The sequence below is a fragment of the Chelonia mydas genome, chromosome 7 (genome assembly GCF_015237465.2).
Source record: "Chelonia mydas isolate rCheMyd1 chromosome 7, rCheMyd1.pri.v2, whole genome shotgun sequence".
NCBI classification, from domain to species: domain Eukaryota; kingdom Metazoa; phylum Chordata; order Testudines; family Cheloniidae; genus Chelonia; species Chelonia mydas.
This window is the reverse complement of record NC_057853.1, coordinates 106,631,909-106,657,954: the sequence shown is the minus strand read 5'-3', so window position 1 is coordinate 106,657,954 and position 26,046 is coordinate 106,631,909. Positions and strand designations below refer to the sequence as shown.

Below are 26,046 nucleotides of genomic sequence, written 5' to 3'. Positions count from 1 at the left end.
CTCAAATAGGGGTCCCTCTAGTTGCTTTTTATTAAGGCTAGGAGTTGATCACAGCAGTCATGGACTCTGCGATTTTTACATAATCTCCATGACTTCAGCCCCAGCCGGCAGGGCTCTGGCTGTCCGGGGAGGGGGGGCCAAAGATTCCTGCTTAGGGCCCCCACTAGGCTAGCGCCACCTCTGCCAAAGCCCCTGATCCGGATTGTGCTAGGCACTGTTTAATCACAGAATTTACGAGCCAGTCCCCAGAGGAAAGGATGGGATGTAGACATCTGTTAACCCATGAATAAGAAGTTACAAGTGTGGGGAAAGGCTTTCCGCCCCTGGCTCTGTCCCCGCGCCCCAGAGAGCGCAGCAGGCGGGTCCGGGGGGGCGGCCAGCGCTGAGGGGCGGCTTTCGCTGCGCACAACGCGCATTAACAACAACGACGGTGCCCGAGGGCGCCTCAGGCAGGCTCTCTCCGCCCAGCCGCCGCAACCAAGTTGTGCTCGACACAACCAGAAGTTTCCAGCCGAGCCGGCCAGTTGCGCCGTCTCTCCACCTCTTTCTCCTCCCCCCCCCCCGGTCAGCTCCTCCTCCGCCTGGCCCCTTTGCAGCTATTTCCAGACACTTCCAGCCCCTTCGCTGCCCCCTCCCTCCGCCCATTGATTGATAAAGGTGCCGGCCTGGCCGGCTTCCCCGCCTGACGCCACAGCGCACTGCACGGCGGCCGCTGCGGGAGCCGGAGCATGAGCGCCGCCGCTCACTCGCCCGTGGTGCAGATGGAGGGCAGCGCCGAGCGAGAGCCCCTGCCGCCGGGCTGGGAGGTTAAGATCGACCCGCAGACCGGCTGGCCCTTCTTTGTGGATCACAACAGCCGCACCACCACCTGGAGCGACCCGCGGCTGCTGGCGGAGCCGCACAAGGTGCCCGCTGGGGAGCCACGGTGGGGCGGCGGGGGGCTCCGCGCCGGGAACTTTGTAGTGAAGGGCCCGGAGCTCGTCCTCTGCGCAGCGCCGGGCACGGCAGGGGGCAGAGCAGAGCCCCGGGGGGGGAGGTGCGTGAAGGGACGGGCTTCTGAGCTTCCTCTCGGTACATGGTCATTGTGGGGGGAACCCCACCTCGGTACATGTCAATTGCGGGGGGGGGCAGCCTCCCCCCCGGTACATGGAAAATGGGGTGGGGGGAGGCGCAGCCGGGCCTCCCCTCGATACATGGTAAAGGGAGGGGGGCAACAGGCCCTCCCCTCAGTACATGGCAAATTCGGGGAGGGGGAGCAGCTGTCCCTCCCCTACCTACATGGCAAATGTGGCGGGGGGCTCGGGCAGCTGGCCCTCCTCTGGGTACATGCTAATTTCCGGGGGGAGTTCGAGGGTCAGTGGCAGAGCCGCCTGCCCTCTCCTCAGTACATAGTAGTGCAGTGGGGGTGAGGGGCAGTGGCAGGGCCATCTGCCCTCTTCTCTCCTCAGTACATGGCAATGTAGTGAGGCCAGGAGCTGCCTTTTGTCTCTGACGCACTGCAGTCCTTTTTTTGTGCATTAAATCATTTGATACCTTAGCCCTGTAATGTTTATTTAAAGGTGGTTAAGTCCACTCAGCCTGCCTGGGGAGACACAAACTCTGATTTATTTTTCAGATGCGTGTAGTTTAAACAATGGACATCACTAAAAAAAACCCTTCCTCGTCAAGGTTTTTTTTTTTTTCCCCTGACTAACTGTCTCAGTAATTTTGCTCTCTGGTTTGGTTTTGTTTTAAAGCATGCTTATGGGAAACCCATCTCTCACTCCAAATATGTCCATGTAAAGAGAAGTAGCTGAGAGGTAGAGAGCAGTCATGATTTTTCTAGGTGCCCTCATAAGTGGATCTTTAAAGTAAACCTGTCTTAGTTTAAAGAAATGCTGAATTTATAGTGTCCCTACATTTAATCAAAATTAGTGTTTTTTGTTAGATTTAGGCAATAACCAGGAGAGAAGGAGCTGGAAACTCCCTAGATGAACTAGGAAGTTTTTTTAGAACCTAGTGGAAAATAAGAGTTTATTGTCAGATGTTTGTTTATTTTGTTTTAAGTTCTGGTATGCTAAACTTTGTCCCTGCCTTTATTTTTGAAACCATATTACTGATGGTCATAAAACATTACTGTCATAGGACTAACACAGGGCCCAATTCTGCTATCTTTACACCCTGAGTTCCAGGCCTACATAGAAGAGGGCTGTACAGAACTCTGCAGCACATCAGAGGAAAGAAAGCTCCCAATAAAATATGGAAGGTGCTGTTCAGGCCAGTGCTGAAAGAAGTTTGGGTGAGCTCTGTGTTTCTGTATATTGGACTGGTAGTCTGAACACCTGATAGCTTCAGCTGCGAGAGAAGGTTCCTGACACTTTAGAAATCAGCTAAAACTTCCAACTGTTGCCTTAAAAATGATGCAGTGCTGGTGGTCTGCGGCTTGTAAAGGTAGCAGGTTATTGTAGAGCACCAAAGCAGTTAGATCATCAGGACAACATTCAGTTCAAACTAACCCTGCAGATAACTATTGTTTCACCATTTTATCAGCACACTGGAAGGACTTAGGGCCTGTTAGTGGACAGTATTGTTGTCTGTGTTGATATATAAAAAGAAGCCCACTGTAACAACATTTATTTGTTTTTGAATTATGTTTGAAATACTGTAAAATAGACAATTATGTAGAGGTCTGGAGTGCATTTTTATAAATCAGCCCATGCAAAGTGATTTTTTTTTTTGACTGATAACCATTTTTTGTGCAATTCTGACACTTGTAACCTTATTCATTAATATAAATATTGGCACTTCAAACACTAAATGTAACAGGGAATACTTTTTTAAATTCCTCAGTTTTAGAATGATAATTGAATAAAATTTGTTATTACTCATTTTGTGAATGCAGGCCACAACTGTGAACTCAGAGTACAAGCAATACAGTACGTAAGGGAAGCCAGAGGGACTGATTTTTCTTCACACTGGTGTGAATCAGGAGTAACTCCACAGAAGTCAATTGAACTACATGGGTATAGAACCAGTGTGAAAGGAGATTTTCTGTATTTAATCCAGATTTTACAAAACAGTTTTTTCATTTCTATTTTCATTTTTGTAAATGTTTTTCTCAAATGCTTTGATAGGCACTGTTTTACTTAATGACAAAGTAAATTATGTAATTTTGGTGCTATGGTGAAGATCTCAGAAAAATATAAATCGGTCAGTATTAAATACTATATAAACAGCTTTAGTTCATCTTCAGACAGATTGTCTGCATAGTGTAATGGGGTCCCAGACAGCATTGACACTACTATAAACAAATAATAAATATTGATCGATGTTTAGGTAACCATAACACTTTCTTGAAGAATAAAGAGTGCAATTTTTGAATTAGCTCTGTTATAAATTTGCCATCTCTTGGGAAATTAACAAATGTCTCCTCTAATTTGTTTAAGATAAAAAGTCAGATTTAAGCTGCTTTTGATAATCATCTGAAAACAGGAAAATTTTGAATTATAGTGGATCAGAGTTCTTCCTTTGTGATTGAAACAAAATAAATTCCAGCCTTATCTGATGTGAAATCTGTAGTAATGGAAAGTAACTCCTTTCCTGTCAGGTTTTAGGGATTATTTTACAAATCAGTTTGGAAGTAGTTTGAAGGGAAAATGTACACGCTTCTATATAAAAACAAGAAACAATTGCACCTACCTTTGAAGAGATATTATGAAATAAATTTTCCTAATAGGAAAACTTGAAAAATACTCTCAAAAACAGGCATTTATATGAACAGCTTATCAAGGTAAAGGTTAGTGCTTCCTGAGAAGGAAAGGAAAATTGTTGATTTAATGCTCTATTCTGTTACTGACAACAGACACAAACTCCAGTTGATTTCAATACAAGTTTTGCATGAATGGCCTGATAGGGCCCTTAGAGTTTGGGCCTGAATTTTGAATCACCTATTCAAATTAGGGAGCAGATTCTGGCACCTTCACTCTGGTTTAAGTAGCATTATGTTTCACTAGTAGTCCTGTTGACTTCACTGGAACTATTTGTGGAGTAAGGTCATAAAGGTTTTAAATTCTGGCCCTCAAGAGATGTTGTGTGTCCCTAAATAAGAATTCTGAGCTGTCAAATTTTGCTACTTAATTGGCATACTTTAACAAACAGAACAAAAAATTAATCTCTGGCTTCACATTCAACTGTAAATACAAAAATATTTCTGAAGGGGCATTAATTATGATTCTTGTGTTAATGAATGACTGAGATCAGATTTTGTATGCAGTCAAGAGGAGGAATACTTTCAAACAGCTTCCTTGTTTTCTCCCTCATTTACCTAGTACAATTCAAACAGAAGAACAAGTTTTGTTTTGATCTCAAGGATGAGCTGAGGAGTATAAGAACTAAAATTTTCATTCTTTACCCTGCTACACTTGGATAATTCAAAAGAGACAAAATGTTTTCTGAGATTTCAGTAATGCCCTGTTCTTTTGGAAAGCTCATAAATGCAGCCAGTGAAACCACTGACTGTGGACCACCCTGGTATTGGTGCTAAAACACCAGTTTAAAATTATCTACATCCTCTTGATAATTCATCCTTTTGAGTGACCTGTGCAGTGAAATTAACTTAAAGGACTACAGCAGTGAAATGAAACACAAAGTGAGAAGTCATTTTCTAGCTAACTGAATAATAACTTTTGTGAGACCATTAGTGATAATGAAGCCCCCTTATTTTTGTCATGTTGGGCATGATTCTCCTTTCATTTATTCTGGTTTTACACTGGTGTGACTTCATTGATTTCAATGGAATACTAGACCTATTATCCCTTAAACCCCTAATCCAAGCCCCATTTAAGTCAATGGAACCAGGCCCTCAATTGCCAGTTAACTGTGGAATACAATACATAGCAGCAACCACATGAAGATGTTCTGGTTATTTTTGTTATTTACTGTTGCCCTCTTCCCCCACATATATGAAGAGCAGACACAATACGTTTATGCAGTTTATTTAGGTTTTGTGGGAGGAGTGGTGGTTGTAGGTAAGTCTCTCAACTTTAACAGTTTATGGCCCAGTTATTTGTATGGAATCATGGAATTTGTATGAAATGGAATGTCGGAATGGATTACGGACATTGTCCGGAGATCAAGGAGTATAAAATCTCCAACTAGACTGAAGTGAACAGAAGTAATGTTTTTGGTAATGATTGAAAAGCATTTAGAGAATGAAGGCAAGTTCTTTAATAGTTATTTTCTCCCAGGATACTAACTACTAATTTATTGAATGACTTGCTGGCACTTTCAATACTGTGGACCACATAACTTATTACATTTCTATTAGAGAAGTGTTTTCCAACAAATACCATTGCTTTTCCTTTAGTTTCTTTGTTAATAACCATCTTCCCTTGGGCATGTATGTCATTTGTTTTCCTGAGTAATTAATGTCATAACTCAGCATGGCTTTTGCCAAGATTATTTGAAACGGTGGGTCAGTCTACTAAGTTGTTCAGTGGGAGCCCCCGAACTTTTGGAAATGGACCAAATTTAGCTGGGGAGGATGGTTTCAGGGAAGGGCTTGAATGCTTTCAGGAAAGGGAACACATCGACAAGGCTTAAATAAGTGTTAACTAATGTCCCACTCGTATGTATTCTTTTTACATGGACTACTCCCCTTTGATGTTTGTTCTAACTAAAGATGGGTCACAGGTGTTAACTGCAGAGAGAGATTCACTGAATAGATGTGGTGGTCATCAGTGGCTCAGAGGCATAGTAGGTTGGAGATCCTGGCTACCTTCACAGCTGTGAATCCCTAGACTCCTCATAGATCATAGAATATCAGGGTTGGAAGGGACCTCAGGAGGTCATCTAGTCCAGCCCCCTGCTCAAAGCAAGACCAATCCCCAATTAAATCATCCCAGCCAGGGCTTTGTCAAGCCTGACCTTAAAAACTTCTAAGGAAGGAGATTCCACCACCTCCCTAGGTAACGCATTCCAGTGTTTCACCACCCTCCTTGTGAAAAAGTTTTTCCTAATATCCAACCTAAACTTCCCTCACTGCAACTTGAGACCATTACTCCTCGTTCTGTCATCTGCTACCACTGAGAACAGTCTAGATCCATCCTCTTTGGAACCCCCCTTTAGGTAGTTGAAAGCAGCTATCAAATCCCCCCTCATTCTTCTCTTCCGCAGACTAAACAATCCCAGTTCCCTCAGCCTCTCCTCGTAAGTCATGTGTTCCGTTCCCCTAATCATTTTTGTTGCCCTCCGCTGGACGTTTTCCAATTTTTCCACATCCTTGTAGTGTGGGGCCCAAAACTGGACACAGTACTCCAGATGAGGCCTCACCAGTGTCAAATAGAGGGGAACGATCAAGTCCCTCGATCTGCTGGCAATGCCCCTACTTATACATCCCAAAATGCCATTGGCCTTCTTGGCAACAAGGGCACACTGTTGACTCATATCCAGCTTTTCGTCCACTGTAGCTCCTAGGTCCTTTTCTGCAGAACTGCTGCTTAGCCATTTGGTCCCTAGTCTGTAGCGGTGCATGGGATTCTTCGGTCCTAAGTGCAGGACTCTGCACTTGTCCTTGTTGAACCTCATCAGATTTCTTTTGGCCCAATCCTCTAATTTGTCTAGGTCCCTCTGTATCCTATCCCTACCCTCCGGCGTATCTACCTCTCCTCCCAGTTTAGTGTCATCTGCAAACTTGCTGAGGGTGCAATCCACACCATCCTCCAGATCATTAATGAAGATATTGAACAAAACCGGCCCCAGGACTGACCCTTGGGGCACTCCACCTGATACTGGGTGCCAACTAGACATTGAGCCGTTGATCACTACCTTTTGAGCCCAACAAACTAGCCAGCTTTCTGTCCACCTTATAGTGCATTCATCCAGCCCATACTTCTTTAACTTGCTGGTAAGAATACTGTGGGAGACCGTGTCAAAAGCTTTGCTAAAGTCAAGGAACAGCACGTCCACTGCTTTCCCCTCATCCACAGAGCCAGTTATCTCGTCACAGAAGGCAATTAGTCAGGCATGAGTTGCCCTTGGTGAATCCATGCTGACTGTTCCTGATCACTTTCCTCTTCTCTAAGTGCTTCAGAATTGATTCCTTGAGGACCTGCTCCATGATTTTTCCAGGGACTGAGGTGAGGCTGACTGGCCTGTAGTTCCCAGGATCCTCCTTCTTCCTTTTTTTAAATTTGGGCACTACATTAGCCTTTTTCCAGTTGTCCAGGACCTCCCCCGATTGCCACGAGTTTTCAAAGATAATCCTGTCGCATTGAATGGCATCTGCCATGAAAGTAACACTTCTGAAAGTGGCCCTTCTAGCAAAGATCTCATATCATTGGACAATGCTGATTGCCTTGAAGTGATGCAAACAAATTGTCTGCATTGCTTAGAAAGACCGACAGGTGTATGCAGCTATGCCCCAGGTGCTCGAATTTCCAAAGACTCCCACCCCACCACTATAATTCATTTCTGACTGTATTTACATTTGTCCCTTCAATTCCTCATCAAACTCCAATCTTGGTTCACTAGACCCACACATGGGTGGTTTTTTCAAAAATGCTCAGCATTGACCTAACCCTTCTCCCATTCAAGTCAATGGTAAAATTCCCACTGACTCAAATAAGAGAAGAATTTGGCCAGTGGTAAACAGTTTTGAAAATCCCACCCACTGGTTCTGCTTCTCTGTTACCTTGCACCTCATACCATCTCTTACTCCAGTCAAGGTAAGTGCACAGTGGTTGTAACATGCTACCAGATTTTATTTCGCAAACGTTTTACACTCGGTTTGCACTGGTGTGAGTGACTACACAAGGCAGTGGAGAATTAGGGCAATCAAGGTCCACAGATTCACACTTCCATGGGCATAGAAGCTGTATTTTTTTTAACTCCTTAAATTATACATTTTGGAACTGGATTAGTAGTGATACACCCTCTTACCTACAGGTGGAGGAAAGATTTGTGCCAGTGTTCCTCCTAGTGAGGAGTCTTTAACACCTACAACTGATGCACAAACATGACTGTTCATTATGCCCATGTGATAAATAGCATTGTATTTGATTAGACAATAGTAAACCAGGTGCAGAAAAGTTTGGGCTGGAAGGGACCTTGTGAGATTAATTAGTCTATCGCCTCACGCTGAGGCAGGACCGAGTATACCTAGACCGTCCCTGACATTCCTATGTTTCTTTCAAACATAGATACCTATCGGAAATGAGTTTCAGTGGACTAACAGTACCATTCTTCTATGTTGTGAACCCCTCTTCACTCCTCTTCTGTGGCATCAGTACTACATTCTTGCCCTATTTTTACCCCAAATTATACTTCCTGATTCTGCTTCCAAAGAAAATATAAAAGTAAAAGGGGCTGCAAGCCCGAGAGGTGGCTAAAGAGAGGCTTTTTTTGCAACTGGTGCTAGGGAAATCTTATCAGTAAATAGGGTGCGGCATAACAAGTGTTTTTACAGTGTGGAAAAATAATCTATGTGGATGAAATGCTGTTTTAGGGAGTGATGCCAGAGGACTGCCCTATGCACAATTAAATCAAGATGAAAATTCAGGCAGCAGAGATGTCCTGTGAAGTGAGTGAGTGACTGACTGATCACTTGTTCGCTATTTGCTTTCCTTTCATGAGTGGCAGCATGTTGCTGCTGCTTGAGATTCATCCTGTCACCTGTGCTCTGAGTTCATGGGACACAGCCAGTATTGGGAGCACAGAAGACAGACTGGCCACCTGCTGCTTAAGGAAAATCACGTAATGAACAGAAGTAGCTTGGTATAGCACGTTGTCATTAGTATCCTTGGCAAGATAACTCCTGTTGGCAGAGTCTTAGTAGGCTTTACTTCAAGTTTATCCCTCTTAGAGACCGTCTCTCTTTGTGGATGTCATTGTTTTCTCAGAACATGTTCAATTCAGCCCAACTGATGCAATCTTCATGTGGGCCAACTTCTACTTATTGACATAAAGGGCAAGTGTCTTCATGTTTTGTGGAAGGCCAGGATGTGATAGCCTAAGAGGAATCTGCTTGGTGAGCAAGAAAATTATAGCTATAACTCATAAAACAAGATTAGGTCATAGTACAGCCAAGTTGTGACTTTACAGCTAGAAGCATGGATCTCTGCTTTTGAACTACATAGAACTTACCCGTGGTTAGATTCTTTCCTTGCTTTTTTGGTACTCATCAGCATATTGTCACTATCCATCAGATAGAGAGTATGCATTAATGGAATATTTGCAAGGTATATATTAACTACTTTGGTTAACAGAAAAACAAACCATAAGCCTTATTTGCCTGCACATGTGAAAGGCATGAAATAAAACCCCAGCATTAAACAAATAAAACATCAAAAGCAAGCAGCCTGTTGTACAAATAATGATGTGACAGATTAGATGCCTTATTAGGATAACTCATGAACATATTTAGTTTCATGAATTTGTCTTATCTTTCTTCAGTCATTAGTTAATGATGCCTCACTCAATATATATGAACACTGACTGTAAGTGAGTGAGAGAATATGAATATGAAAATCCTGAGTAGGTGAACTTCTGAATTACAGCAGTAGAAGCAGTATAGTCCAGTGGATTGAGCACTGGACTGGGACCTAGGAGATGGTAATTCTGCCCTTAAGTGGCTATATGACCTTGGTGAAGTCAACTAACCTCTGTCCCTCTTACCCACTTTTGTAAAATGCTTTGAGAACTATGAATAAAAAGCACTTTGTAAGCACTTATTATTAATCCATGGAAACATAGCATCACTGAGGGAACTGGTTAGGTTAAAGCTTTTAATTAATATTTGTAAGTAAATTACTGTTGACCAGTGGTGCCTAAACTTTTCCTTCATGGGGGCTGACCCAGGCCCCACTGCACCCCTTAGGGTGGCGCACCCCACAGTTTGGGAACCATTGGTATAGACAGTCTGGGGTGTGCTGATTTTTACTTTTAATAAAGCCTCTTAACACTGATTAGTTAGCTAGCTAGATCAATTGTTACACATTTTCGGGGGCGGGGGATATTGGTTTGGCTGTAACTGAATTCCAAGAGGGCAAGCAGTCAGAATTTTTTGAGTTGCAGACACTTTGGCTTCCTATAAAGTAAAAATATTCTCATGTAAATGGAACTGGTGCATCCTTCTTCGTTCAGAAATATGAGCTACTATTATACTATCATATAATGACACTTCTGTTTTGAAAGTGGAGTAGATATATGTGCAAAGAATACTACGTTACTAAAATGTCTCAATCAATTTTGGCAGGCACTTTTCCATTTATTTTATGTTGTTCTCCTGACCTGTGGGACTCCTTGCTCCCTGAAAACATGGGACCAGATCCTGCAACTCTCACTCATGTGAAATAGAGCTTAATCCTGCCTTCATGGACTTCACTGGGTGCAGAATCAAATCCATAGCCTCCCTGAAGCTAGTGGCGAGGGTTACCAGAGTGAATTCAAGTTCTGCAACATAACTTAAAACTTCCTCCTTTGGTGACCCTATAAGAGAAATCCCAATGGTTTCTGTGAATGTTCATATAACACAGGCACATACAGTATGTACATTTCCCCTTAGTGCCTGTCTGTTTCGATGTCTCTGTAAGAGCTATGGAAAAGCTAAGTATTATAATTAATATGTAAATCTTAGAAAGTCTCCCTTCTTTGGGTAGTGTAATTATACTGAACACAGCTTAATAAAATGTTACTGGCCACGTGTTCTGCAAGAAGCAAAAATGTTGCTTTTCAACTTTTTTCCTGTAGATCCTTGTAGTATTGTATATTTTGGAGTTCAGTCCTACTCTTCTTACTCATGCAAATTGTCTCCAATTTAAGAGACCTGCTGTAATGACGTGCATTCTAGTTTGCATCCAGCATGTTCTGGAAAATTTCAACATCTGTTGATAGAACAATATGGAAGAGTTAGGAGTGACTGAAAGCTCAGGCATGACCTCAGGATTTGACTAATTATAATAATTTTGGCCTCTGAAGAATGCCTGAACAATCAGCTCGATGTGTTGGCCTTACCTCATCCTCCACACCAGGAGGAGAATGCTAGTGTGCACAGGCTGTCGTCATAAGGATTCCTTCCTTTTCATCATGCCCTGCTTGCTGAGGGAACTCATTTAAAAGCTGTGAGTAAGGTTGAGAATCTTGATGTCCCTTCTGACCATACCCTCCTCATCGGAAGCCAAGAGTAGGCTGTGGTGCCATGAAGCATTTGTGCTGGCTGCACTTTTGTTTGTCCTGGTGATGACCTCACAACAGCAGCATATGCCCTCATCGCCAAGAGGTGTGATCATTGAAATGGCCCTTTAGCAGAGCTATGAGCACTGTGCATCTTTTTCACTTGCAGCTTGTTTGAAATGCAGGCACACGTTTTCCTCCCTGATTCGTGCAAGGATAATATGATCCGATTGCTCACTGTTCTTTAATGTGGTTGCGTATAAAGTGGTGGACTGGCTTTAAATTGCCACTGTTGATTTTAAAGCTATTTATGATGTAGGCTATATTTAAAACCTCTGAACCACTTTCTGAAGGGTTTCTGCATTCACATTCCACCTGCTTTTCAGGTCCCTCCCATCACATATAAGAGAACAGATGATCAGGTTTATCCTATGCCTTTAAGACCACTGTTGGACCTTACTTTTAACCTTCCCTTTTATTCATTTATCTTGGACTCCTCTATTTTTAGTTCTGAGATTTTTTTTTTTTTTAATTATAATGTTAGTTTTTTTTAAAGTACTAAATGTTAATCTGCCCATCCACGACTGGGGATGGGGACTTTATCAATATTATTATGATTAAAAAATATTCGCATACTCTGTGGCACATTTTACCTTTGTAGCAGCGAGATGAGAGAGATTCCTTTTAGTCCATTATGCAGCGTTGGTGCATAGGACTTGGATTTCTGCTTGCTTTATTTGAACTAGGATGGTCATCGACTAAGTTTTTAATCTCATTGTATTTTGTTTAGACATTTCTTTTTATACCTGTGTCTTGAGTATGGACTCTGGCCTGTGTAAACATCTGTGTTCAGACATTGTTTATTGTAAGGCAAATAGCACATAAGAACTGAATATAAAAAGCACTGATAAGCATGACTTCTTCCAAAGCTGAACCCTGAGACTGAATATTCTTTAGAGGGGTTCCCATGTTCTCACCTTCATGGTACTACAGTGAAAATTCTGTGGTTGCTAATTCCCCTTCTCTTCCCCCATCCCAGTATCCTAGCTGTGATGTCGTTCTTTTTATGTGCTAGAAGATTCCTGTGTGTGAGATGAGAAACTTCAGCCTTTTGTGCATAGCACTGTGAATTACAATTTCAGAAGATCCTTTTTGACCTAAAAACCCAATTATTGAAATCTCTGTTCTTTTAAGATATGCACTTACTATGATTTTGAACAATAATTAAGGATATGATTCTGTCATGGATTCCGTGACTTTCTGGGACCTCCGTGACTTCTTTTGAGGCAGCCCCAGGGCTGCCAGAACTGCTGACCAGCAGTCAGCCCCCAGGCCTGCTGGAGCAGCGATCCCGGAGTGGCTGGGGTTGGGTCAGCCCCCCTGGGGCTGGAACAGCTGCAAGCTCCAGCAGTGCGCTGTTTGTTTGTCTCCTCTTCTCCCCTCTACCCCCTCCCCCCACCAGGGTATTTTTAGTAAAGTCAGGGACAGGTCATGGGCTTCTGTGAATTTTTGTTTATTGCCCGCTACCTGTCCCTGACTTACTAAAAATACCCATGACAGAATCTAACCTTAACCCATAATAAAAGGCCAACTGTGCAATGGAACCAAAATCAGTTTGCAGTGATTTAATTTTAAAAAGCCTGTGCTGTTTCTGGGGTAGTGTCTTGACTCCCTCTGGATAGATTTTAAAGATTTTTTTTTTACATACTTATAGATTTATTTTTATGTTTAAGGACTTCTCTTTTCACTAGGAAAACCATTTATTTCTAGAGATTCTGAATTAGAGGAATAATCAAGAATCTGATCAATTTCACATTATCATTTAGATCTCATCTTATTTCAATCTATGCTAAGGCCCAAACATCAATGAGAACAGAATTGGACCTAAAAGTAAGTAGTTCGGGACAGATTGTTCTATCAGCAGACTGAGGTCATGAAAATTCAGAGTTCTGTGCTGGGTGACTCTGCGGCATCATTGTTCCCTTCCCCATGCTGCACAAAAGCCTTTCTGTAGAGATGACCTAGAGATCCAGGTTATCAGGTGTGGAGGGGACAGATGTCAACAAATCATTTCACCTCTCACCCTCCCGTCTACCAACCCTGCAGTAAATCCCCCCCCCCCCCCGGTTAATATTACTAAAGGCTATGAAATTGTCACTTAGCATGAATTCTGGGGGCATCAGAGAGAGGACAGGAGAGTCCACAGTAGCCTACTTTCAATGAAGCTTTGCTACTATTGGGCCATTACAGGCAGAAAGCCAGGGCAGGGGCTGAAACTTCAACACTGTTGGTTCTTAGATTCATTCTTAATAAATATAAAAAAACCCAGCAGCTATGAAAGGAATAAATGCAAACAGATTTTGGGTCCATTGTCTATCTGGGGTGAAATCCAGGCTCTGCTGAAGCCAATGACGGAACTCCTATTGACTACAGCAGCGCCATGATGGACTTTATGGCCACTGAAAATCTAGAAGAGGTATCTCATCCTTCTCTTCAAAGTGCCTTTTCCAACAAAATTTACATGGAAAGATCTTGCATAAAGGACTAATGTTTAAAATTCTCCTCCATTAGTCTGGATGTGAGATAGCACTGGCACTCATAGACCCTGAATGGAGGACCAAAACTTGACATATTGTAAGGGCTGATCTGCAGTTACGATTTTACCAGCATAGATATTTTGGTAAGGAGTGTGATGTTGTTGTTGTTGTTTTGTTTACAAACATAGTTATGCTTATTTTGCTTCGCCAAACCACAATAAACTATGCTGGTATAAGCATTTTTATACCAGTAGAGCTGCATCTACACTAGTTGGGTTTTTTTTTCTCTCCATTTTAAGGATGCCAGCTTAGTTAAAGCAGCAAACTTAAGCATAGACAAGGCCTTATTAACCCAAGGCCATGCTAAGCTACTGAATTAGCTGATTGCTGATATCACAAACCATGCAAAGGGGTTTCAGAAGACCACCGGGAAAAGGAAGTTATTTTTTTAATGTAAATCCATGTTTATTTTTATATGAAAAGAAAGTGTTAACTATGTTTGCATCAGGAACAATAGCTTCAAACCAAAATCAGCCACCTGTATTGTAAATGATGTTCCAGTATTTCTAGTTAGTTCAAGAAAAGACATCATTTACAGTTTGCTTGTACTTCAGTGCTTAAAAAAAGAAATTAAATATTTACATGCTCCTGCTGTTTGTTGACAATGCTAGTTTAAAATTTTATAGCAATGTGTGTATCCTTTGCTGCTGAGAATTACTACCATTTAAAAATCACAAATCAGTAATAACAAGGTTTTAAAATGCTTTCTGTAATCAGTTTTAAAAAAAAAAAATTAATGCACTCAATTTGATTTCTAGATGTTGTACAAATGTTAAGCCTCCTAACACCCCCGAGACAGGAAATTGTTTTATAGATGGGGAAACTTATAGAGGATAAAGGGAAGTGACTTTGTGACGCACAGATCAGTGGCAGTTGGAAAACAAATTACATCAATAAGATTGTGATTGCAGCTAGTTACATAGATTTCTTAGTGATGCATCATACATCACATTTTACTTTATTTTTATCCGAGGTGCAGTTGCAAGGGCAAGTCAGAAGCATGGGGGAGATGAGGAGTGGGGAGGTGATGAAATGGTAGGGATAAAATGAGGGAGGGGGAAGAGCAGCTGGACTGAAGAGAAGATGCTGTCACTGTAGCACTTCAGTGTAGACGCTCCCTATGCTGATGGGAGGGTCGTTTCTCACATCAGTGTAGGTAATCCAGCTCCCTAAGAGGTGGTAGCTAGCTCAATGGAAGAATTCTTCCTTTGACCAATCACTATCTAAGGTGGGGATTACCTCAGCGTAGTTACAGGTCTTGGGCATGTGGATTTTTCATACCCTTGAGAGATGTAGCTATGCAATGGAAGTTTCCAGTGTGGACCAACCCAGTGTTACCGACTATTTTTTTAGCATTTAATTCATACTAATTTAAATTTACTAATCAGGATTATAAAAAATAGTTGTAATTGGATGACCTTCCTTATATTTGTGATTTATGTAATTCACAATTCATGCTACTTCTGGAGGCAGAGGGGGACAGAGAATTTTGTTGCTTTAGTGGGAGGTGCTCAGATGCTACAGTGATGAAGGCCATATAAACACCTTCATAGATAGATACATACATGTAGAAAGACAAATACTTAGCTACAGTTTTTATAATTGACCATGAAGAGAATTTGAGTACAGGGACTAACTACATTTTGTAATTTTCCACAGGATGTATTTATACTTATTTACAGCTGTAAGTATAATGACAGATTACAGGAGTACAGTTCATGCTGTTCTGTTTAAGGTGGTGTCAATGTTTCCATTATAAACCCTATTTTCAGGGTTTATAAGCGTGCTATAAAATTTCACTCCAGGCAAATCTTGGCATTTAAAAAAAACCCCACACAAACACGCCTCTCAGCCTCTTTGTTGTTGGGCTAGTTGTTTTACATTTCCAACCAGGGTCTGAGCTGTGGAGGCAGGATTTGTCAGATAGCTTTGAGATGGTTCACAAATTTAGGCAGTCTAAAGCGCCTGAAAATAAAACAACAAGGAGTCCAGTGGCACCTTGAAGACTAACAGATTTATTTGAGTATAAGCTTTCGTGGGTAAAAACCACCAGACTACTTGTTTCTGTGGATACAGACTAACACGACTACCCCCTGATACTTGAAAATAAAATGTGTAGGGCCCTAACATGATCATATAGGATGAGATAAATCCTATGGAGTGTGGTTGTGATAGAAGAAACCTTCACAAGGATTCACCTCATTCCAGATTGCTCTGTTGGGGGTTGGAATTGAGGTTGCAAGGCCCACCCTCAAACCTAGCAGGCTTCTGAAATTCCAAGGAAGATTTTTCCTCCGTACCGGCCCCTAGCAGCTGATAAGGTGTCTCAATTGGAGCTTTGCCAACAGGGACTGCCCTGCCATAGATATTCCATGGGAAAGATCCAATACAGCTTCAGGAGGCATCTTGTTTGGGGTCCTCCTGGCCCACCCAGGCTCTAACCTCTCCATAGCACTGATCTTATACCCTGTGGGTCATCTTCTACAAGGTCCACAGGAGGAAAGGACAATACCACAGAGGTGGACAGATCGCCCCTTCCACACTAGTGTGGGGAAATCTGCACATGAGTCATCCCAGCTGGGTAGTATAATTCAGGCAGACATATCTAGCTACCCATAGATCTCTATCTATGGCAGCGTTTCTCAAACTGTGGCTCAGGACCCCAAAGTGGGTCACGACCCCATTAAAATGGGGTCACCAGGGCTGGCTTAGACTTACTGGGGTGCAGGGCTGAAGCTGAAGCCTGAGTCTTACTGTCTGGGGCCAAAGCTGAAGCCCGGGATCAAAGCCAAGCCCAAGGGCTTCAGCCCTGGGTGGTGGAGCTCAGGTTACAGGCTCCTTGCCTGGGGCTGAAGCCCTTGGACTTTGCCACCCCTGTCCTGGGCTGGGGGGGGGGGGGGGGGGGGGCTCAGGCTTCAGTCCCCCCTCCCAGGGTCACGTGCTAATTTTTGTTGTCAGAAGGGGGTCACGGTGCAATGAAGCTTGAAAACCCCTCCTCTATAGAAGGGAATTTTCTTCAGAAGGATTGTGTGGAGCAGCTGTTGTAAATCAGGCATGGAATTTAATGACTCAGCCTAATCAGCAAGGTGTTTCTTCCGAGCACTGAATCATCTATTTTCCTGACTGCTAGGCAGCATGTTTGGCTTCACTCACTTGGCAGAAATTCTGCTTTGCACATGGTTTCAGTTGCCACTTGCTGACTGTTCTTGATTTTTCAGGTAAACTCAGTTTGCCAACATAAGTGTATGTCCCTCCAGTGCCTAGAGGGGAATTACTGCCAGTAGCACTAAAAACATACTGGGTTGATCTAGATTTATATTTGCAGGGGTAAATCCATTGATACAGCAGGGAGGGTAAATTGGTGAAGAGGACCTAGTTGTTTGTACTAAGCTCCAGCAGCCCCAAGACCATACATATGCACGTGCTGATTCTTCTCTTGCATCTGTTAAGTCTGAAATAATAAATAGTTACACTAATATAAAACCACTGCGAGATACAATTAAAGACTATGGGTTTGATTCTATGCTAACCTAAAATTATTTTTCTCTGAAAACTTTCTGGGCCCAGTTTTCCTTTCTGACTTCAGTGGAGTTTCTCTTAATTTACACCAGTGAAAGAAAATTCAGGCTCTCTGACTCGAGCCCCTTCCCTCCTGGAAGCACTTCATATATGTGGTCCCATTAACTTTGTTAAAACAAATAGAATTTATTCTCTGCAATTTTATAGCTTGCTGAGTTTCTTCAGTACTCTTTGTTTTAAGGACACACTGGCATATGGGAGGCTCACTCAGTATCTGATTAGAAAATAATTAATTTTCATTTAGTGAATTGGTCTGCTTACATATGACCGTGCTACATAACTAAGTAATTTTTCTGATTACAACAACACTTAATACTACAATAGAAAGGTTAGAAATCCTATTATGTCCTCTTATTAAACTCTCCCTTTACTGAATAATGACATTACCCTCTTGTGTAGTAGAGTGCTTGTTATATGATCTTACTCAAATACATCTGGAACTTGGCCCTTAGGAGGGCCTCAAAATAGAATGACAGTTGCAGGAAGAACTTTATTAGAGGACTTATGAGGGATCTTGGTACAAACCTCTTCCATCTTATGCAGAGTATTAGTATAAGCATAATCCAGCACCATAAATACTTATCTTCCATTACCTTTGTTAGATTTCCTTTTGGTATCCTCCCTTTACTACTCTAGTCTTTTGTTATTCTCCCCTTAGTAGCTATTACAGCTGAATCACATTTAGCTGAAAGCAGATACATTTTTCAGTATCCAGCATCAAGAACACTCTTTTAATAGCCAGTGGAAAGAACAATACTGACAAACATTGCTTTTCTGATCATCTCCTGTTTTCTTGAGAATTTCTTTGTCTACAAATGGTCTTGATTCTAAAAGGTGCTGAGGGATCTCTTTCTGATCTTGCACTGTTGTAAATCAGACACATCTCCACTGAAGTCAGTGGAGTTACACTAGTATAAAGCTTCTGTGTGTCAGATCAGAATTACAATCATGAAATGTGAAACATTTGGATATATTTAAGCTGAAAGTTGCTGTCTATGAGAAGTGAAAACTTTAAAAATATCCCTAGACAAATAATTTGTTCATCTTTTTTCCCTGCTGCCCACAATTCTGAATGATTAGCAGCTGTAGTTATCCTCTGCATTAGAATGTGATACCAGTTGCTCATGCAAAGGAATTTAATTAGAAATAAAGGAAGTTTTAAAGTTCTGACATACAGTTCTTTCATTACTTTAAAGATGGAGGTTTAAGGTTACTTGTTCTTATGAGTTGCATTGGTCCTAACTTCTAAACTTTTCCCATGTGGTGTATTTTCTAATTTTTAGGAGGGCCAGTCATCAGCAAATGGTCCTTCTCAGGATACTCCAAGGCAGCCACAAGTAAGAGAAGGAAGCTTGGGATACCCTCAACTTCGTGCTGGCTACATCCCTATTCCAGTTATCCATGAAGGTGCTGAGAACAGACAGCAGCATCCGTATTACTCCGTTCATCAACCTGGCATGCAACGATACAAAGCAGAAACTGTTCCCACCACAAAGCGGGCACAGTCACCTTTAAGGGGGGCTTACGCCCACTCAGAATCCCCTGCTAGAGGACCAGCTGAAGCTGCTCAGACAGATAAACAATGTGGACAGACAACAGCAGCTGCAACAGCCCAAACTCCAGCCTCACATGGGCCTGAGGTAACTTGACAGTAGTGCAGGGGTGTGTTTTGGATTACTCTCCAACATTTGTGACCTAAAATGGCATTACAGCGGATTTATCCCTCAAAAGTCCAAAATCACCGTAGAATTACATTTTCCCCCAAATACTTTTGAAGTATTAATACAAACACAAAAATCTACTTTTTAATGATTCTACTAACAGTCACTTCATTGTAAATGTTTACATTTTCTCTAGCATCACAGTGTCTCACTCACAAATGACTGTGCAGAAAGAATTGCACATAGATTGATTCTGTCTCTTGTCTCAAACAGAGGCACGTAGAGCCCGATTCTCCTCTCACACTGGTTAACTTAATGGAGTTATTCCTGATTTGCACCAATGTAAATGAGAGCAGAACTGAGCCTATGGTGTCCTGTGACATAACTATGAAACAATGTAAGTGCAAAAGCTAAAAACAAAACAAACCTGACAAAAAATAAAGGCTGTTAATAAATGAGACCATTTTAGAATCCACCAAACTGAACTATTTGCAGCTGAATATTTTTAAAGTGCATATTCTTTTTAAATGTATGTCATTTGAATTCGTTTAAAGCTTTTTTTAAAAGATGAACTGAAAAATAATTTTTCTGCCTATGCCCTTTACTAATTTGTTACTATATATTCATAATCAAAGATTTTTCATAAAAAAGATTCTGCTTGCTTTGTATCTCAGAAGTACCAGGACTTGGTTTCCTATTTTCTTTGGAGAGTTGGAGTTGAGATAATATCCTCACAACAGACTGAAACCTGAGCTTGAGTTTTCCCAGCCCTGAGTTGAGAGGGGAGTGAATGTTGAATTTGAGCTATATTACATCTTTTAACTGAGTTTGTACTCAAATAGTGGCAGGATTCACTCTAAATATGATTGGCCCATACACCACATGATTTTAAAATTCTGTTAGCCACTATCTCGGCTAACAGTGTTTTGTCCCTGAAGCCCAGGGAGGCACAAGATAGAAGAATGAACCAGCTACTGGGTTTTGGGGTTTTTTTGTTTGTTTGTTCAGTATGGCCAGAACCCCTAAGCCATATTTGTGTAACCACTTTGGCCAGTCCTCTTTCCTCACAGTACTTTGTGCAAAAGGACTTCCAAAAGTATATTGCCCCTGTAATGTTGATGCCACTCTATGTGCATGTCTTCCAAGCAGTATCCCTTACTGAAGCACTTTGGGTCAGCTGTCCAGATTCTCAGAATTCCTTGATACAAACGGTAGTTGGTAGGGATACACAAAAACAGTGTGGCCACAAACTAAAGTGTTACCTGTAACGAGAGAACTGCAACTGTGCCTTTAAGTGTGATGTAGCCAAGGCCTTATTTTTCCCAAAATATCCAGCTAGTGCAGCTCCACCGATAGTACCAATGGTGGAAGCACTGGTGTAGACAAGGTGCCACCAGCATTCTAACTGTCATGTTACTTAAACTCATTCTGAGCAGTGTTCAGACAACAGTGGATTAAAATGCTAAAACCACATTAGTATTGCTACCACCAGTGGCATTAGTCATTAGTCATTCTAGCATTCACACCCCTATCCTACCAAGATACAAAACCACAGGAAGAAGTCCTAGTGTGGCAAAGGCAACATTGTTTATGTGACTGTGGGGTTTTTTTTCCCCCCCTTTGTTTGTTAACTTTTTGCCCCACATCTAACCAGTTTAAACAAGAACAAAGTTTCAGGTAGAGTCTGATTAAATGTCCCCTCCCTCCTCAGGGAATGTTGCAGCTCAGGTTTCACGTATTACAGTGATGCTTTCTCACTAGTTCTGCAGTTGTCCAGCAGGTCCCCTAGCAAAACCCGGGAAACCAAATCCTGATGTGCAAACAGATTCCACCACTACTCCTGTGTCTCTCCCCCTTTTTGGGGGGTGGGGGAGAAACAAATGTTGAGGCTGCCTGACAACATATTAATAAAATAAAAATGTGAAACAGTTAACACTAATTAATAATCTTGTTTTTACAGCAACCTCAGTCTCCTACAACTTCTGACTCACAGTCAGTTTCCCCTCAGTCATCAGGTAGACCCAGTGCAGGAAGCCACCAGGTCCGTCGAGGTTATATTCCAATTCCTGTGATCCATGAGGAAAAAGGCCTCAGGCAATCACCACAAGTATATCATCAGGCACAGAAGACACACTACCCTGCCCAGCAAAGTGATTATCATGTCCACCAACCAGTGTATCACAAAATTCAAGCTGATGAGCGGGAGCCCAAACCAGCACGAGAGCAGTCCCCATTCAGAATGTCTCAGAAGGGTTCGTCAAGTCGTGAAAGTTCACCAGCCAGAGTTACCACTCAGATACAGTCCCCAGTTCCCATCAGAGTACAGACAGTTGTGGACAGACCCCAGGTATGCAGGAAGATCAGAAAAATCTGATTTTTCTATAGTAATTGTGCTTTGTGTTAATAAAGTTAAAGATCTGGATTGTACTAATAAACGCATAGAATTTCACAAACATAATGCCAGCATCAGATCCTCAGATCATGTAAATCCAGTATACACCAGCTGAGGACCTGGCCTTCAGTATTGTTGTTGATAGTGCCACCATGTTACTGAGGCACTATATTCTCATCAAAGCTAGCATGTCACACAATAGGGTGCTAAAATCCTCATTCTCAAATGGGAAACTGTCAAAATTAGAGATTAAATAAAGAAGAAGAGTTCAGGGATACTCTAAATCAATTCTGATTAAAACCCAGAACCTGATTCTCTTTTTCACTTGCACCCTATGTAAATCTCAGTCAGTGGTGTAAGGGACGTATACATTAGCGGAGAATCAGGCCCATGGGCTTTATAGTAACAATGCAACTTTGTCTCATTTATCATTGATTACAGCAGCAAATCCAGAAAGTAACTATTATTTATCATGATGAAAGGGGATTGGTAAAATCTACTCTACAGTCTGTTTCTACATACTGTACTTTCTCACTAAACTTGATTCATTCAGGGACAATGTGTCCAATTCTGCAGTTTGTTCAAGACAGTGAAATTCCACCATACAGACAGTAATTTTCTACACTGTAGTCCCGTGTATAGTATCCTAGACAAATTCTAAAATATAATACTATTTAAATACTATTTAAATACTAAATACTATTTAATGCTTGTCATCCAAAAGATTTCACAACATGTTACATTCACTAATTAAGAATCACAGCTTTAGTCAAGTGGGTATTGTAATATCCATTTTACAGATGGGTAAACTCAGATAGCAAGACACAGGACTAGAAACTAGGAGTGCTGACCAAGATTAGCACTTACTAGACTACAGTGCTTTTTACATGCCTTTTCTGAAGTATAGTCACATGAGAGTCAGAGTGGTGTCTGATTTAGTGAAGGGAAGGACTATATTTTGATTAGATGCATTTACTGAAAAGAGCTGTATTTGTTTGATTTACAGTCAGCCATTCTGGAACAGTACTTGGGGGGTCAAATTCTGCCCTCAGATACAGTTGCTCACAATATCTGAATATAGAATTAGGCCACTTGTACAGATCTGAATATAATTAATTCCTACAGAGGCCCCAAAGCAAGGATATTTAGAGTTGTTATGACTTCAGCATTAAACAAAGATTGACGTATTCTCGGATTTCCATCACTTAAATCTGTAAGATAACCCTAAACCTCTCAAAGGTGCGCTTTTCCCATTGAAGTCAAAGGGAACAGAAATAAGTCAACCCTCAGCCCTTTTGAAAATCTCACCTAGAACATGAACAAAATAGTTAAAGGGGGTTGGGGGAAGCAAAATCCAGAATTAATGACGTGCTAAGTTTCACTGCTTGCTTTTTTTTTAGGGCCAAACCTTAAGGCACTTAATTAGATTTTATCCAGTCTTTACTCAGGCAAAAATACTCTCCTCGGTGCATATCAGCTCTGAAAATTGGCCCATTTACTTAGGTACCCTACATCAATATTTAAGCACCTAACTTTAGGCACCTATATCCAAAATAATTAGTCTGAGTGACTTTCCCAATGCCACACCATGAATCAGTGAAGGAAATGGGAAAAGAACTCTGGCTCTCGTGACCCCCAATCCTGTGTCCAGACCACAAAGCCTTGCTACCTTTTGGTTTTTATGGCAATACATTGTAATTTGTTTTGATGCCCTTTTGTCTCATTCTGACAATTCCGTGACTTTCCACTTTTCTGCAGCAGCTGCACCAGGCAGGCACCGGCTGCAGAGGTTGGGCCTGGGAGGGGGCCAGGGTTTGGGGCATTGGACGGGGTGAGGAGGGCTCTGGGTAGCGCCTACCTGGGGGACTCCCCAGAAGCAGTGACATCCCCCTCACTCAGCTGCTAGGCAGAGACATGGCCAGGCAGCTCTGTGTGCTGCCTCTGCCCAGAGCACTGGCTTCACAGCTCCCATTGGCTGGGAACCACAGCCAATGGGAGCTGCAGGGGCGGTGACTGCAGGTGGAGGCAATGCACAGAGCTGCCTGGCTATGCCTCTGCCTAGGAGCTGAGCGAGGGGGATGTCACCGCTTTTGGGGGGCTCCCCAGAAAAGCACCACCCAGAGCCTGCCTCACATCGTCCTGTACCCTTGCCCCCTCCAACATCCCAACTCTGCTGCTGCTGGGGTGGGGACGCGCGGACACAGGTAGGGAGCCTGCCAGCCCCACTAACCCACCCCTCCACCAGCACGGGTCCTGAGGTGCGCGCAGCTACCCTGGCTGTCTTCCCCCAGCACCCGCAGGGCCCCTGGGCAGTGCCCCCCAAGTTTTAGTCATGGGTATTTTTAATAAAAGTCTGAGACAGGTCACAGTCCATAAATTTTTGTTTACTGCCCATGACGTGTCCGTGACTTTTACTCAAAATACCCATGACTAAAACATAGCCTTAATTATAGTATACGAGCTCACTTATTTCTTGCGGCTGAGATCCACCATATTCTTTCCTGCCCTTGGTGCATCCCCCCCCAGGCCCGATGCCGAGTTGAGATTAGGGGGCAAATGTAGGGCCCAGATCTTGCAGAATGGATAGGGGGACTCTGTGCTGGCCCATTGCAGTCCATGTCTGGTCCCACTGCACCTCCTGAATGATGCAAAGGGGCTGGATCTCAGCAGGAGAACAAATCTCCCAATAAAAAGACCAAGTTAAAGCTAATAAGCTTTGGAAATAGTCTTAGGTCGGTAATGGCAATGTTTGCAAATCTGGATTTTACCAGTGCTAGTTGTCTATTAAGAAGTTGGTGTTAATACTAATATTTTTAAGCAGCATCTTTCAATTAAGCCTCAGTATGATGGAAAAGATTTGAGACCTAGATTTTTCCAAAGGGACTAGTGATGTTTAGGTGCCTGAGTTTTTTGGATACCTGACCTGAGACAGCACATTCTGAAAATCATGCCTGTTTAAGGTGTCTCAAATTGAGCAGCCAAAATCACTAGTCACTTTTGAAAATCTTTTGACCTGAAAATTGTAATTTTTGTTTACAAATGAAGTAGCATTGTTTTCATGTCTCAGAATAATAAACTTTCCTCCTTCAGGTCTCTCTGCAACAAATCCCACCCCAAGAAACACTACATGAAAGCATACCTGAAAACAAGGCAAGCCCATCAGGAACTGAGATGCCTTCATCTTATATCCCAATTCAAGTCATTCACAAAGAACCAGATTCTAAACCACCACCACAGAAACCTCCACCCACTGCAGAAAAGGTTGATGAAAAGGTTGATAAAACGATTCCCTGTCCTGCTAAAAGTGCACATCCAGAGGAGAGGCTTGCTTCTGAAGAAACTTCACCACAGAAGATGATGGATGTGGAAGAGACACAGAAACATCCAGGTGTCTTGAAAGTGGAAGCAATTCTAGAGAACGTTCAAATGCTTGAACAGGCAGTTGATTCTTTCAAAGGCAAGAAAAATGACAAAAAATACTTGATGATTGAAGAGTATTTGACCAAAGAGTTGCTAGCCCTAGATTCAGTGGACCCCGAGGGTCGTGCAGATGTGCGCCAGGCCAGGAGAGATGGTGTGAGGAAGGTTCAGAATATTTTGGAAAGACTTGAACAGAAAGCAGAAGACGTCCCAGAGGTAGTTCATGTTTATGGACTTCAGTCAACCTTGATGGAGAATAATAAGCCACCACAGGAAATCATGGAGATTGATCCTGTGGCGGACAAAACCAGGAAAGATACAAGTAATGAAGGTGCCAAAGAAGAAACCAAAATGGAAACACATCAACCTGAAACTAAGGAAGAAGTATTTACCAATCTTGCCAGCACAACAAACACAGTTAATAACCCAACTGAACCATAGCCACATGCTGAACTTTAAAGCTCTCAGACTTTATAACTAGAAATGTGTTAAGTGAATTTTAAGTTGCATGCATTTCAGAAGCTTTTCATCCATTGGTTTTTAAATCAACATAGCAGCTTGGGACACACACACTTGCGGGGGGGAGAGGCTATAAAGAAAATGATGCATTTATCCTGTATTCTTACACTTTATAAAGAGACATGTTTCAAGAACGAGTCTTGTTCTTAAGATACTTTCGTGCCAGCTGGATGCAAAAAATGCCTCTGGGTTAACATTGATACGTGTTGTATTTTAATGTTTCTTCTGCAGGTAATTTTTGTAAAATCAAAGCCCTGCCTCACCAGAATACCAAACCCTTCTACAAATGTAGCCACTCTAGCAAGAATATTTTATTTTTAATGTTCACAAATGTGCACTTTAAGTAAAGATGCATAGAAAGTGTGTAAGAAATTGTAGAGCTATTTATATGTGTGAAAGACTTCAGTGCTATATTTTAAAAGGGAAATAAAATAATATAGAAATCTGACTTAGTCTTTTGGTTTATAAACTAGAAAGCTGAGTATTTGCCTTCTAAAAATAGATATTTTAAATATCCTATTCTGGTTTAGATAATGTCTGCTTACACCTGCTTTCTGATGAGGGCAATGACTTGCCTTTGCCCAACTCCCTCTTTCCGCTGTGTTTATCAGCTGTCTGCACTTTTTGTTGTATGGAGACTTCATATTTGCTGCTTGACCTGCTGGTATTAACAGAGTTAGTCCTTTTAGGGTATTTTTATATGAAATCTTGCCAAAGCAAATCATGTCAC

The 26,046-nt window shown here is 42.0% G+C and overlaps 1 protein-coding gene across 1 annotated transcript; it reads left to right on the top strand.

The window, feature by feature from the left end:
• Window positions 1–447: 447 nt before the first annotated feature.
• On the top strand, window positions 448–25,764 carry BAG3 (BAG cochaperone 3). The gene is made up of 4 exons (XM_037905060.2): window positions 448–905; window positions 18,608–18,964; window positions 20,946–21,332; window positions 24,468–25,764. Exons 1-4 carry the CDS (start codon window positions 729–731, stop codon window positions 25,236–25,238), a joined length of 1,692 nt encoding a protein of 563 aa, XP_037760988.1. The 5' UTR covers window positions 448–728; the 3' UTR covers window positions 25,239–25,764.
• Window positions 25,765–26,046: the final 282 nt, after the last annotated feature.